Here is a 15,576-nt window from a genome sequence, read left to right as displayed (position 1 = left end):
CTCATATGAGATGGATCAGTGATGGACCCAAAACCTCAGCCCAATCTCAACCTGATTTCAAGTTGATCCTAAGAATTTAAGCCCTAGCTCTAAACATTTCAGACCAAGCTTTAGCCTCAGGCTTGAGCTCCACTCGAGTTTTGCACAAATCACATCCCTATTCAAGTCCTTGTAATTGGAATCTTCTGTCCAGAAATTTAAGCTCAAGCCCAAACTTAGCTCTAAAAATGTTAGTTTGAGACCAGCCTAGGTCTTGCTAGGCTTTATTTAGGTCTGCCCAACGTGCAAACCTATTTAAGTCCTACTAGCAAGAATCGTCAACCCACCATGTTGCGTCTGCTTAGGAATCCTCCCATACTCATACTCACGGTCACAATATAGTTCGATTTCTAGTGTTTGATGATGCTTCCCCTCCCAACATAGATTTGCTTCCCAACACTCCCAACCACTAAGATTCAAGTATGGAAAATCTAGATAGCTAACAATTTTCCCAGTCTATAACTGACCCACTTTCCACTAATCTCTACTAATGGTTCGTATATCAAAAATAAGACATAAGACTCAAAAATTATTTTGTTAAATTCTAAATTTATTTTAAAATTTGATGCCAAATCAAATCCTAAAAAGGATGACTCTTTCTATAATTGCCAACTTAGCCAAGTGGTAAGACGTGTGGAATATTGTTCCCATGTCCTAGGTTCAAACCCTCTTGAACCCAACTTCATTTGCTAACCACTAATCCTATACCTGTCGAAAAAGAAAAAAGGATGACTGTTTTCTTAGCTTTTCGTGGTTGTCCGAATCACAATATGTCCAAAGCCAGGTCTTTTGTTATTGAAAATGATGGTGAAAATAGTGATTAAGGGGAGGAAATTAAGAAATTGGACCTTAGGAATATCCAATAGGTGATCAATCTAAGGTGAATTGTGGTGGGATTGCGAAAGGATCTCCATGCCTAGCAAGCATGGGTGATATTGATGGAAAATAACCATGGTAAAATCCTGAAGAATTTCTCCAAGCCAATTGACATTGTAGATGGAACAAAGCATGGGAAAAAAGTTCATTTGCAGTATGGTGCCTAAATAAGACAAGGATACAAGATCGATACAATGTAGATAAAGCAATTACACTAAAATTAATTGTAACCAATAGTGCCACAATGCTGATATGAGAAAAATGTTGAAGTACTCTCGTAACATAGGTTTTGCTAAGTCCCTAATCTTTTCAAGAGACCTTTTACAGGTTTCGAGGATAAGGAAGACCTAATCAGTGTCATTTCTTAGGCAGGAAATGTGGATTGAAAACATTGATGGATTACAAAGTCATTGACCACATTGATATTGTTTATGGTGTTATAAACATCCTTCCATATGCTAAGAAACATGATTATATAGTGAAGAATTGTCCAAATAAATTTGCTATATTTAAGACAATACCACTTCTTTTCAACCAAAAAAGCAAAGAAAGAAAAGAAAAGAAAAGAAAGCGGGGGTGATAAAATCTTAAAATGCCTTGATAATGAATCCTTTCATATAAGAAAACAAAAATGAGGACTATCTGGAATGAAGATATAAAAGAACCATTTCAAAGACCAGGATAAGAGAAAAATCCTCACAATGAAACAGTACCATGGATGCATATAACAGACTAAAAATGATTTATTGAGATGTAATGCAATAAATAAACTTTTTCGCCTCAGTTTAACACATACTTCTTATAATGAGGAGCATCTCTATCCAAGCGAGCAAGAGTTCCAGCCAAAATGGAAACCTGCATATTTATAATGATAAACAAGAAAATGTGACCAAGAAATATATTACATGAAAGCTAGTTTGATTTCTAATAAAATGATTCGTAGGAGATGAAATATAATAGAAAACAACAAAATTCTAGCACAAAGTAATACAGTTGAGTTATTAAACATTAAGCACAATCAATTAGAATAAAGTAAGTGACAACAATTATACTGCAAGTCATTGGTGCAACAACAAATATATGGCATTCTTTAGATAGAAAACTAAACACAGAGCTAGAAAAAATAGTCCAGCAAATCCCTGTAGGACAACTACCAATACAATAAACCCTTTCATGTTCCATACCAAGTGATATGCAGGTGGGGCTGTCAATGGATCAGATATGATGTAGGGTATAACTCACAAACCTAAAGTTTATGTTAAAAATCAGGTTCTCGGGTGAAACTCCAAGAACTAAAAGTAATGAAGAATCTCTATGTCAAGCAAAACAGACTAAAAACTTCAATCTAGGTTTGAAATTGATGAAAATCAATAGCAGACACTAAAATTAAGAACCATTATTGGGTTCTTATGCTCAAAAAGAAAAAGAAAAAAAACAAAGAAAGGGGAGAAAAGTTTTGTTTTTTCTAACTTAAAATTTTTTTGAAAGAAGGGGAAAAGATGACCCCAAAGTACAAACTTATCAAAAGGAAGACAAGGCTGCCTTTAAATTACAAACCAAATCTCACTTAACAACAAAGTCCTCGAAGAAAACTCCCTTACACTCTTTGAAGCCTTTCCCCCAATAAAATAAAAGCCCCAAGATGGACAAGACCAAATCATGAATAAATCTCTTTTCCTTTAAAAATGTGTATGTTCCTCTCTTTCTAAATACCCCAACAGATGGAAAAGGAGAGAAGTGTCCAAAGAATTTGTTTCGATGCTCGGAAGGGGTAACCCCAAGCTAACCAAGACTCCATAAGCTCAAAGATGGACCGCGGAAAGCAACCCATTATACCGAAAAACCCAATGAAGTGAGACCACACCTGTTGTGTTATGGCACAATGCAAAAACAAATGATTCGAAGACTCCCCATTTCTAATGCACATCAAGCAACAATTTGGGGTTTGGAAACCTCTTTTAATTAATTGATCCATAGTGGTTACTCTCTCTAACATAGCCAGCCACAAAAAAAATTGAGACCTTAGAGGGGACTTTGGAGCCCCAAACTAAAGAACCAGAAAACTTGAGCTCATACGCGTTAAACTCATAAGAATACATAGATCGCATCGATTACACCCCGTCTTTCATACCATCTCACAATCTTCGATCATCTAATCTGTATGAACTGTAGTAGTCTCAACTAACTCCCAAAGCCTCCCCACATTGTTCATTTCCCAATCATTAAAGTTCCGTCTGAAACCAAAATCCCACGACCTTCCCATGTTATTACGGGCCAAGAAATCTTCAATCGGCCTCCCCATATGAGAAATCACATAGAGATCTGGAAATTACTCCATCAAAGACAATTCCCCACACCACCTATCTTCCCAAAAACGCACCCTATTGCCTCGCCTCACTTTAAACTTAACCTTCTTTCCAAAAGAGGAATTCTCTTGAGAATGCATGTCCAAACTCCACATCCTATAGCCCCTCTTCTTTCCCCACTTTCCCTTCCGAACTCTTGTACCCAATACTTTTGTGTTACTTCTTTCCAAAGACTACCATCCTCTTCTCCGAACCTCCAAAGTCATTTTGCCAACAAAGTCGAGTTCATAATAGCAAAAATTTTAACCCCCAAACCACCTTTCTGTTTTGGTAAACAAATCTTCTTCCAACTCACCACGTGGTATTTCCTATTTTCATCATTGTCATGCCAAAAAAAAAAGTTTCTACAAATCTTATCCATCTTCAATTCCACACTCCTAGGTAAAGAGAAAATCGAAAGGAAATAAGTAGAGATGTTTGCTAACGTACTCTTGATCAATGTTACCTTACTCCCTTTGGAAAGATATATTGTTTTCCACGAGCTCAACCTTTTCCCCATTCTTTCAAGAACCGAATCCCAAATCTCTTTACTCATGTACGATGTATCAAGTGGAAGACCCAAATAAGACGTCGGCAAGACCCCCACCCTAAAAACCAATTGAAGCCGCAAACAACTCTAACTCATACACAACATTTACCCCAAAGATTCTGCTTTTCTTCAAATTAACTAAAATGCCAGAAACCGCCTCAAAACAACCAAGAATGCCACTAAGAGATCTCAACTGAGTGGTTGAGTGTTGTAGAAAAACAACTATCATGGGCAAAATGTAGATGCAAAACAAAGCGACCCTGGCTACCCTCCTTGAAGCCCAACAGATTCCCACTCCTCACAGCTTTTGACAACATTCTACTTAAAGCTTCCATTATCACCAAAAATGGGTAAGGCAAGAGTAGCTCCCCTTGTCTTAAACCCCTCGAACTCTTAAAGAAGCCCTCGTGAGTTCCATTGACCAAGATAGAGAACGACGGAGAAAACACACATTTCATCATCCACCTAACCCACTTTTCCCGAAAACCCCTGCTTTGCAAAGTATACTCCAAGAAGGACCAACTTATATGGTCATAATCCTTCCAATACATTCATTTGCAATTAGGACTCCATCTAGAATTTGTCGACCTGCAACGAATGCTCCTTTGGAAGGACCAATCACTATCTGAATCACTTTCACCAATCTTGAAGCTAGTAACTTGAGAAGAATCTTATAAATCGAACCCACAAACTAATAGGACGAAGGTAAGAAATATCATCCACCCCTTTTTTTTAGGATTTATTGACATTTATTGATGAGTTCTTTAGGGGAGAAAAATCTTTTATCTTCTTTTATTAATCAAACTTCAAAAAAACTAACTACTGAATTTGTTTATTGGAGATCTCTATATAAATAACTCCTTCATAACAACTTAGAAACCTTCTAAAATACTAAAAAGTAACTTCCTAATCTATCTATAAGATATTAACAACCTTCTAATTCTATTACAACTCAATTTGGACTCCTATATGCATTCTTCACTTAGGAATGTCATTGAATGATGTTTTGGATTTTTAAAAGACAAATAAACAATTTTGAAGCAAATGATACATTACAAATTCCAAACACAACGAGATATTACATTGGCTTATATGGCACTCCATAACTTCATAAGGAAGCATGCAATTGCAAATGAAGAATTCTTACGTTTCAAGGAATAATCAATGGTAAAAGATAAAGGGGATACACCTGAACATGATAATAATAATGAGCCTGTAGATCATCGATCTCGTGTTACCATGGAGAGGACAAGGAGTAGAATAACTAATGCACTATATGCTGCTTATGATAGAACTTAAGAACTTTGATCTATTTTGGATTTGTTATTAATGAAAATTATATTTCTCTTTTTGTATAACATTGCAATACTTTTGATTTCCGTATAATATGTATTTGTTTGAATGTTAATGTGTATGGGATATTATGTGAATGTCGGATTGTGTATGGGATGTTATGTGGATATTAGATTGTGTATTATGTAGGTAATTTCTTTATCAAGAAAATTTCCTATGTCCATTTTTAAGAGGATGCCGAAATTTCAATAGAATTATAAAATTTATACATTTATTTAAATTGAAAATAATAAGCCTGTAGATCGTTGATCTCGTGTTACCATGGAAAGGATAAGGAGTGGAATAACTAATGCACTATATGCTACTTATGATAGAACTTAAGAACTTTGATCTATTTTGGATTTGTTATTAATGAAAATTATATTTCTCTTTTTGTTTGACATTACAACACTTTTGATTTCCGTATAATATGTATTTGTTTGAATGTTAATGTGTATGGGATGCTATGTGGATGTCAGATTGTGTATGGGATGCTATGTGGATGTCAGATTGTATATAGGATGTTATGTGGATGTCGGATTATGTATGGATGTTATGTGGATATTAGATTGTGCATTATGCAAGTATTGTCTTTATCAGGAAAATTTCATATGTCTATTTTTAAAAGGAGATGCTGTCAAAATTTCGATAGAATTATAAAATTTATGCATTTATTTAAATTGAAATTAATTATTTTAATAATTTTTTAATATAAATTTAATATATATATTCTAGTAAAATGATCAGAATACCCTTAATGTTGATAATTCACCCTGAATACACAAAAAATAACCAGAATACAATAAATATATAATTACACTAAATATATATATATTTAGTGTAATTATATATTTATTGTATTCTGGTCATTTTTTGTGTATTCTGGGTGAATTATCAACATTAAAAGTATTCTGATCATTTTACTAGAATCCAGCAATAAAAAACTTTAAAACGAACAGGGTTTTTTGGCTTCTGTAACGAACAAGCTTCTGCCAAATGTGACTTTTTAAGCTCTGAGCTTCTGCTTCTTCCAGAAGCCAGCTTCTGGAGTTGAAGCTAGCTTCTATAAAGAACAAACCCCAACTAGGAAAAGAGACATTCTAAAATTGAAATAGAAACTAACTACGACTACTTAAATAATTTGAAAAATAGAAACTCAATAAAAGAAAGAGTCCTAAGAAAAATTGGACTAGGTCTTTAGGACAAGTCAAAAATTAAATCGAGTTGAATTGGTTTAACTGATCGATGTTGTTGGTTTCTTTTTCAATGCATCTTAACTCGATCAGAGGCATTGAGATTAAGTGTCGGCAAGCCTATCTACATCAGGATCGCACCCAAAATCCAATCCATTCTGACCTGGTAACTTCAGGTCTGGATCAAGGATTTGGATTGTAACAAGGTTCTAATACAATAATTTATTCGACCAGTTCTGGATTACCCATGTCCCAATCAGGTAAAATGTGAGAAAATATATAAACTTTATTAAATATTTAATTTAAATAATATGAAGTTTGTTTACATTTTTACATCAAATTGGGTTTGGCCCGATCTGAACAAATCTGATTGTTATTGGACCGGGTTGGATTCTACTATTGAGATCCAATAAAAAACCCAATCCAATAAGAGTCTGATCCGATGCTTATTATCTAAATTCTGGATCCAATCCAATTCTTATCAGGTAGGTACCAAATCAACCTTGGTCTGATCCGGGCCCAATCCATTTACAACCCTATATGCTGGGAAAAAGTCCCCCATCCCTAAAGGAAAACAAGAACATGTTTTGACGTATTGTTTGGTCAGTTGTGATAGTGTTTATCGTATCAATGTCAATGGGTATTACAGTCATGCTCTCTAAATGCAAAACTAGTATAAACGATATCATCATCATCAAGTAATTTAATAGTGCCAGTTATCAAGTTTTTTCTTTCCAACATATTTCTAAAATGAGACCACTCCAAGAAATTTGATCTATCAAAGTTCAAAGTCGTTATTTGAAGGTTATAACCATCATGAGAAGCACCACTGCCACTAATTGATCCTCAACCGTGACAAAGGTCTTATCACGACTAAAGTGACCTACTACCTCACCGGCGTGTAATTCCCAAAACCACATGTTCTCTTGTGGAAGTGTTGGGAAGACATAGACAAGTGTCTCGAAAGAGATACCAATCATTGAAAGAGAAACAAGGATAATCACCTTGTTGTCCAGTCTCCAAACTAGTATTGTATAAACCCAAAATTATTGCCCGTAGCGTAGTCTTTTTTCAGTTGATCAAAACCAGTCACCATCATCGACATAGAGTGCAAAATATAGACCACTCAGCTAAGTGCACCCACTGCCTTGTTCTCGACACTAGCCTGGTGTTTAAGAAAAAATGTGTACTTTTGTTAGAAATCCACCACTTCCTATGGAAGTGACTAAGCTTCTTCTAGGAATATGTATTTGGGGGTTTGGTGGTCAGAATAAAGGACAAACTCCTTGGAAACAAGATATTGTCCCCAATGGCAAAGCACTTGTATGACTGTACGGAACTCTTTATCATAAGTAAGGAACTACTTTGCGGTGTCATTAAACTTCTCACTATGTTATACAATAGGATACCCATCTTGCATAAGAACACCACGAAATACCTACTTGAGATACATCGCAGGGCACCTCAAAAACATTGGAGAAATCCGGTAGCTGAAGAAGAGTCTCTATCATCTTCTTCTTATAGTATCAGAGGCCTTTGTTAGTGCCCATGGCCATACAAACTACCTTCCTCGTGGAATGAGTGATAGGTGCCATGATATTATTGAATTATCAAAGAAAAGCAGACACTACATAACTTTATCACATTGGAGACTATGCTATGGACCCTCCTCTTTTCAGTGGATTAGGCTATGGACGCTTCTCTTTTCAGTGGATTATCTTGGAGAAAGGGTGAATATTTATTCTGTTCCATTGGTAATAATGAAACAATTATGTTCATAGGTACAAAGACAAGTATGTCTATTTTATACATAATAAGTACCAATCACTAGATGTTTTGGGAATGTCTCTGAATGCTACGATCGAGATTGTCTCGCTTTTTTCTCCAACAAAAACATTGCCTAGAGACAAGATTTTAAACCTTGGTTTAGGGGTCAATATTCCATGATGGTCTCAACCAAAGATGTCTCAGGCAAAACATTTTGAAACGATACGAAACTTTAAACCGTGCTTAGAGGTTTGCTGAAGCAATTTTTCAATTAACCCTATAAATTATTTATGACTAGAGAGTGACAGTACTTGATAAAAGACCGGCAATGACAGGTAGGAATCCTTCTCAAATCTGCAATATTGTGCTCCATGCATAGATAATATTTGATTTGGATTTATATGTCAACACTCATATTGCAAATAAGGCAATCTCTTAATGATCAATACTATCAAGTTACATGTCAGCCATCAACGAAATATGTCAGCAATTAGCCTACTACCAACATATCTGATAAGGTAAGATTTGAAGCTCTAACAAGAATCATGCAAATGCTAAATCAGTTAAGAAGTTTTGTTTCTTTGGATATAAATAAAACAATGCCCCGGAAAAGGAAAGAAAAAAAGTAGGAAGTGTAAAAGTACCTTTTCACCGCTATCATTGCCAACAACCCTAATTTCTAGTCCAACACAAGCAGCTTCAGGAGCAAGAGGAATCTCTTCATAGCTTAGAAATTGTATTGCGGTAGGGTCAAAACGAAAGAAGCCGAAATCATGGACCTAGAATAAAGTTATTTAAGTTACGTCAATTTCGGAACCATTTACCAAAAAAGACTAGTACACACCCAGATATGCATATACATGCATGCATTAAGGCAGGCATCGAACTTACAACGGATTCATGAACCAAATATTATATAGTTGTTCCAAATGCAAATAATTGACCTGAGAACTCATGCAGTAATAAGGTTCAAGATTATTATGCCAAGTTAAGCACATAATTTATGTAGGATATCAGTAGCAAATATCAATATTGATGGGTGAATGCATCATTGACGGTGTAATAAACTGAGATTTGTCAATAAATACAGGTCAACAATGAATTTAAAGTAGTTTTTGTAAATGAGCAGATGATTTTACTTAGTTCAAAATAACTCAAAAGATCCAATCCTTAGTCATGTGGTAATAGTGGTAGTGGTGGTGATGGTGGTAGTGGTAATAATAATATACTGTTTTCATTCTTTTGCAAATGAATAATAGAATTTTATTATAAAAACAAAGGGTTAAAAATCGCAACTTATGAGAAAAAAACATTCCAAAAGTACAAGGAAACCAGTAATAGGATAGAAACCCTGGATGATTAGCTACAATCACCAAATATTTGCCTATAATACCCCTTCTATATTCCTCAACAAACTGCAGAATGGAGAATCTTCCCATCAAACTGAATGGTACACATGCCAAAAAAAGAAAGACATCCCAAATATCTCTTAGGAGTACCCAGGCAATGCCAAACAACGAAAGCAGCTACACCTCCCAAACAAACTTACAATGAATGAATAGATGATTACCCCTCTCATGATCTTTGCAAGTGCAACACGATTAGGGATCATCATCCTATGATGATTAAGGCAATCTATGATTGGAATTTTATCCAAGATCAGGACCAAATGAAAGCCTCTACAAGAGGGGGAACCGGATCTCCCTAATTCCATTAAGGTCCTTCCCTTGGAGAAACTGGTAAAATAATCGTAATACAATTAAGCCTTTTGAAATCTTGCATTAAATATAGATCTTTTAGTTTGATGCTATATGAGTTCTACCCAAGAAATTAAAAAACATTTGGACACTCCTAAATACGAAAATGGGTCAAATAACTAAGAAAACCAAAGGGAGGAGAGAATTTGAAAGCCTCAAGTCCATATTACCAATTACATGAAGGTATCATTTCAGTAACTCTATAAAAATGCATATGACAAAAGTTGAAGCATGTTCATCATCTATTTGATACATGAAATATATATTTTTTAAATGCGCCAAAAGCACCAAACAAAAAGTGAAAACACTGAAAGAGTACAAAATTCAACAATCGACAAGCTTGCAGATACCTAAGGAGGCATAATAAAGAGCCAACAATATGGCCTAAACCAAAAATGATGCAGTAAATCTCCACTACTTAGCATTCCTTCCCCATGTCACAGCCATCCATGTCTAATCTGATGCTAAGTTGGTGATATTAAAAATCCATGCTTGAACAATAGGCTCCAACATTTTCCTAGCTCATAACTCATCTTCTAGAGCTAAAGTAAGCAACACAAAATGTCTCAATTCAAGGCTAGAAGCTAAATCCAGATTTGTCTATTGCAATGGCTAGTATGTATCACATGGATAACCATTGAGCATCTTTATTGATTGGGATTATTGCATATTTTAACCTTCCTTTTGTGTTCTCCATTTACCTCTTCCACATCTAGATCGGTACCAAGATGAATATCTATCACAAAGGCAAGAACATTTATTTGTAGACAGTTTTCACTCTGTCCTACTTCAACACAAGTTGATATACAAAAAATCGAAAGAGATCAACTCAAACAAGGTAGGCATTTAAAATCTCAAAGGCATGCAAAAGGTGGAGTAAATCTTAGATTTATTCCAAGTCTCAAAAGATCAACTCCGAGGTAGTCACCCAACAAAAATGTAAGAAAAAAACAAAAGAAACAGATTTCAAAATACACATGCACGACATAAAAAATCCCTACTTTCTTCTGCGCCTCCCTTTTCAAGCCACATTCAAGGTCGAAAATATCTCTAAATTGGCATGTTCCTTGAATTCCTTATTTTTTTTCTTATACATGCATCTATTATCAGGTGGCAGAAATTCGCATCTGGTTCTGGCTTCTATTGAGACAGTCAATAAGTTTGGGGTTCGACAATGAATATGTGCAATATAGGGCATCAAGAGGGCTCAATTGAACAGCCAGAGATTCGGCGAGAGCACCGCTCAATACACGCACGCCCCGCATAACAAAGGGGGAAGAGGGGTCGGTGAAAGAGAACAGGACCTATTGGTATGGGGAATACGCACCGGGAAAAATAATCAGGAGCGGTTTTTTTCGTAACAGGGACAACAAGTAGGAGCATTTTTGCATGAGTAGTCATTTGTCAATAGCAGGCATGTTCAATAGACTACATGTCATCGTGTGGGGGAGAAGCGCGCGTGTGAGCGGATGTGAAAAAGACATAGATCCGCAGGAGGCGAGGGTCTGCAAGAGAAGGGGCGCACGTGAAAAGAACACCACCTAAGGCACGCCCTATCAAGTAAGGCGGGCGAGGAAGCGAAGGAAGCCACTTTAGCTGAAGGCGAAGGAGACTAGTTGAAGCCTACTGATATCAAGTATAGTTTTGTCATGGTTGTATCTTGCTTGGCCCACTGATATCAAGTGTTGTGTAGTCATGTCTTCTCTTCTCTTTCATCTCCTGCTCTTTCTCCTTACGTGAGAGGGGCCCCTTGACTTTAGGTGCGTAAGAGAGGGGTGAAGAGTTGGAGATTGTTGGCTATAGGAAAGGTGAAGAATGAGGATGATTATGGGATTTTATACAATGCTTCCTCAGTTACTGGTGCTCCAAGTGGACCTAGCAAATTAAATCATTGAGCTTAACAACTAGTTATTGAACCGAGCAGAGCAACGTGCCTTGGATACCTATCAAGAAGTAGGTTGATAAGCAGTAGTGTGTCACAGCCTCTGTTTGCTAAATATCGCGCAAGGCTGGCCCAATTGATCTCTAGTGACAAGTTAAATGTAGTGTAGGAAGGGCCTCCATTTATTTGTCTCATGAAAGGCTGGCGAAACTAGAGATGGTTGTAGATGAAGGAGCGAAGCAAGCAACATTAGCCGAAGGTTTAGGAGATGCAGGAATTGGAGACTGGAACTACTATGCAAGACTATGGACAAATGCCCTTCCTAAAGCTATTTAGTAAGAAAGAAAAAAAAGGGGGGGGGGGGGGGGGGGGGGGGGGGGAGCTTTAAGACTTTGCAAATCAATGATGCCCTAGAAGATATTATACGAAGAAGAAAAATCGACACGGAAGACGAGTTAAAGTCAAAGAAGGAATTGATCGTAGTCTAGGCGCGGGGAGGGGGGGTAGTGTTTGTTGAGATTGTGGTGGCAGCCAAAGAGATGGCAATTGATAAGACGCATCTACAAAGAGGGGGAGAAAGCTAGGTTGGTTAAAGAGGTGGAAAGCTTGAAGGAGATTCTTAGTAATGTATGTTTGAATGAGTCTATCGATAGGCATATATTCATAAAAGCCAAGTTATCGACCTGAATGAATAAGTTGATCCACATTATATAAAAATCTCACTCATGCAGAACGAACAGATCAACTATTGATTCACTGATTTAATCGGTTAGCCCCTTATTCAGAGAACCATACGAAATTTGGAAAAAAATCAAAGAATTATGCGGCTATGGTTTCCGCAACCACCTAAGCCCAGCCCTCCTGCTTTATCCTTCATCATTTTCCTTTCAATGAAAGCTTGTACTTAACCCCCCGCCCACACAAAAAAAATCACCACAATGCTTGTTGATTCAACTCAAGGGCTTGAATTGATGAAAATGAAATCCCAAATAAAATGCAAATGCTAATCAATCAAAAAATAAAAAAGAATTAATGCAAATCCAAACACTAATTGTTTAAAATTGTGAAACACTACATTTCAATAGCATTTGCAACATTTTAAGCAAAAGGATCAGTATCATAAGTTAACTTACCGGATCTCTATATATTGGATACACGGGAATTTCTTCACGATTAACAAACATAGCTTCTGCAACTACAGGCCCTACAAACAAGAAATTAAAAAAAAAAAAAAAAATACATTAAACAAATTCCTTAATCCTAATAAAGAAAAAAAAAATCAGAGAAAAAAGAACCTACCAGGTTTTACAACATGTCGATTCGTAAGGATGATCCCTCGAGATTTATCGACAACAAACCCCGTTGCATAGCTCGCACCAGCCGCTTCGGTATCAAATGCTCGACAAGCAGTCGTTCTTAGGACCACAACAGCTGGTACAACCTTGTTCAACGCATTTCTCCAATCCTCTGCAGTCGCAGAGTTTTCCTTTAATGGAGGATCGATCTCCATACACAATTGATCCTCCATGCATGATTGTACTCCTACCGCAGCTTGAGATCCCAACCTCTCCAACGGATCGCCCATTTCTTCACCTTTTGTACAGCGATTTGCAGTAAAAATTCAGATTTTTCGACCAAAAAAAAAAACTTCGATAGAGAAAATTTTGATGATTCTTAATAGTGTTGTATCGAGATCTCGAAGGAATAATTGAAGGAAAGATAATAAATTTATGGAGGAACTAGGGTTTAATAGTGTAACTAGGGTTCTCCGAGAAACAAAATCGAAAGCCCATAAATATAAAAAAATAGAAATCTTTTTAGGGGAAAAAAGGAAAGAGTAAAAGAAGAATCTATTTGGGCGGAATTTAAGGTAATATGCGGTCGATAGCTGTAACAGTCATTTTGAGTGAAAAAAAAAAAAAAAGATTAGAACGCTTTCTTGACTAATTAATGAGACTATGAATTGAAGTTAAAAGAGTCTTCGCACGTGTCTTCTTCTTCGGTCGTCTTCTTCTGCTTAAAGTTGAGAAAGTTCGGACATATGTTTCCACGTTCTGGTTCAGTCATTCGTGTAAATCGTCGTGTAAAGGACAGCCAATAGCGTCGTGTGTGCCAAAAGACAAAAGTAGGGACTTTAATCTTGACACCGAAAGATTAAAGTAATAGGACTTTAATCTTGAACACATATAGAGAAGGCCGGACCAGAGTCGAGTCGACTCAACCTAGGGGTGTCAGATGGTCGAAATTTGAATTTGTATCCAAGTAATTGGATGTTATCCGACAATTTCAGATTTTGGATTCGAATAGTTTTAAATATCCGAATAGTTTTCGGATACGGTTTAGGATCCATCTGTATCCATTCGAATAATATCCAATTCGAATCTTTATAATGTAATGTATACATTTTAAAGATCTTTTGTGTCTTGCGATGTCTCTCTATCACCATTCTCCAGTAATAAACTAAAAAAAGAGAAATATCGACAAGAGATCTCGTGAAATCTCTAGAAGAGAATTCCAAAAATCTCTGGAAGAGATCTCCATAGCTCATCACCAATGAGATTCGTTTATCCTCAATGAACATTAGGGATTTTACGGAGATCCCACATAGTTCCATCGCAACTGTAGGCTTCGAAGATTCACCATCACGTATCTTCGTCGTCGCTCAAACCCTCCTCCATTTTCACTAGGGTGGTGAGATCTTGGCTTCCAGGTAAATCGTCTCTCTCTCTCTCTCTCTCTCTCTCTCTCAAGTTCCAGCTAAAAACCCTGGATTTTCTCTTAAATTCATCTTTTACAGCTCATCACTTTCAACATTTCCCTAACCCTAGAAAATTTCATCGATTGTTCTGTCAAAATTTTTATCATTTTGTACCTCCTAATGCAATCTTAAGGTTTGGAGCTTGGAAGAAAATATTAGGTTTGAAGATGACTGGTTTGAAGAGGGAAATTTTAGGGTTTTTGGCTACGGGTTGAAGATGAGGACATTGATTAGTCACATGTCATGTTTGAATCCAGATATCATAAGAAATCGGATAAGTTAATGGAATCCAGATTCGAATGGTAATATACTATATTCGAATATAGTATATGGTAATATATAGTAGTCGGATGTAGACATATCCGATCGGATAGGTATCCGTTGACAGCCCTATTCAACCATAGTAGGGATGGCAATGGATCGGTTTATACCAAATCAGTACCACTCTAAATACCGATCCAATTTTTTCTGAAAATGAACATGCTTTGGTCAGTGTAATGAATGTGCAAATCGAATCTGATCCATTTCATTTCATCCTTAATTTGAAACCGATTTGATCCGAACATATGCCTTATTTTCAAATTATCATTATTCAAAAAAATTTAAAAATACAAAATCATATAAAAATTTTAAAAATTATTTTTCAACTAAAAATATAAAGGGAAGTTAAAAATATTAAAATGTTTTATCTATATGTATTTATACGAAATTAAGAATAATAAAAAATATTAAAATATGTTTGGATCAGATTTTCTTTTTCAGCGGATTGAGGTACATCTAAATCCGATTTGAAATTGTATTAAATCTAAGATTTCAATCGAAATCTGATCCGAAAATCCAATTTTTCATATTTTTTTAATTGATTTGGACCGGTTTAGACATCGAGTATATATCAAATCATTACCAGTCTTAAAATGTAGTTATTCGTTGTACCATAAAAATTTGTAATGGGATTAATTCGAGTTCGATTCGACACATACATCCAATCCCATAGGTTTATTTGCACACACCGAAATGACTAATTTCACCCATTTTCTGGCAATACTCACATTAACTTTAAAATAACTATCTACACAC

The 15,576-nt window shown here is 36.0% G+C and overlaps 1 protein-coding gene across 1 annotated transcript in view; it reads right to left on the bottom strand.

Moving 5' to 3' along the window:
- DEG7 (DegP protease 7) overlaps nt 1-13,622 on the bottom strand; it is a 60,608-nt gene extending 46,986 nt beyond the window's left edge. Inside the window, exons 1-4 of the mRNA XM_086447292.1 lie at nt 13,041-13,622; nt 12,875-12,945; nt 8,747-8,881; nt 1,712-1,770 (exon numbers count right to left, since the gene is read on the bottom strand). Of these exons, the coding sequence (XP_086303418.1) occupies nt 1,712-1,770; nt 8,747-8,881; nt 12,875-12,945; nt 13,041-13,326 (551 nt within the window). The 5' untranslated portion in view covers nt 13,327-13,622. The remainder of the gene's footprint in view (nt 1-1,711; nt 1,771-8,746; nt 8,882-12,874; nt 12,946-13,040) is intronic.
- Between the last annotated feature and the right edge of the window lie 1,954 nt (nt 13,623-15,576).

Source organism: Akebia trifoliata, chromosome 7 (genome assembly GCF_017979445.1).
Source record: "Akebia trifoliata isolate Shusen 1 chromosome 7, ASM1797944v1, whole genome shotgun sequence".
In the NCBI taxonomy this organism is placed as follows: domain Eukaryota; kingdom Viridiplantae; phylum Streptophyta; class Magnoliopsida; order Ranunculales; family Lardizabalaceae; genus Akebia; species Akebia trifoliata.
This window is presented reverse-complemented; position numbering and strand designations above follow the sequence as displayed.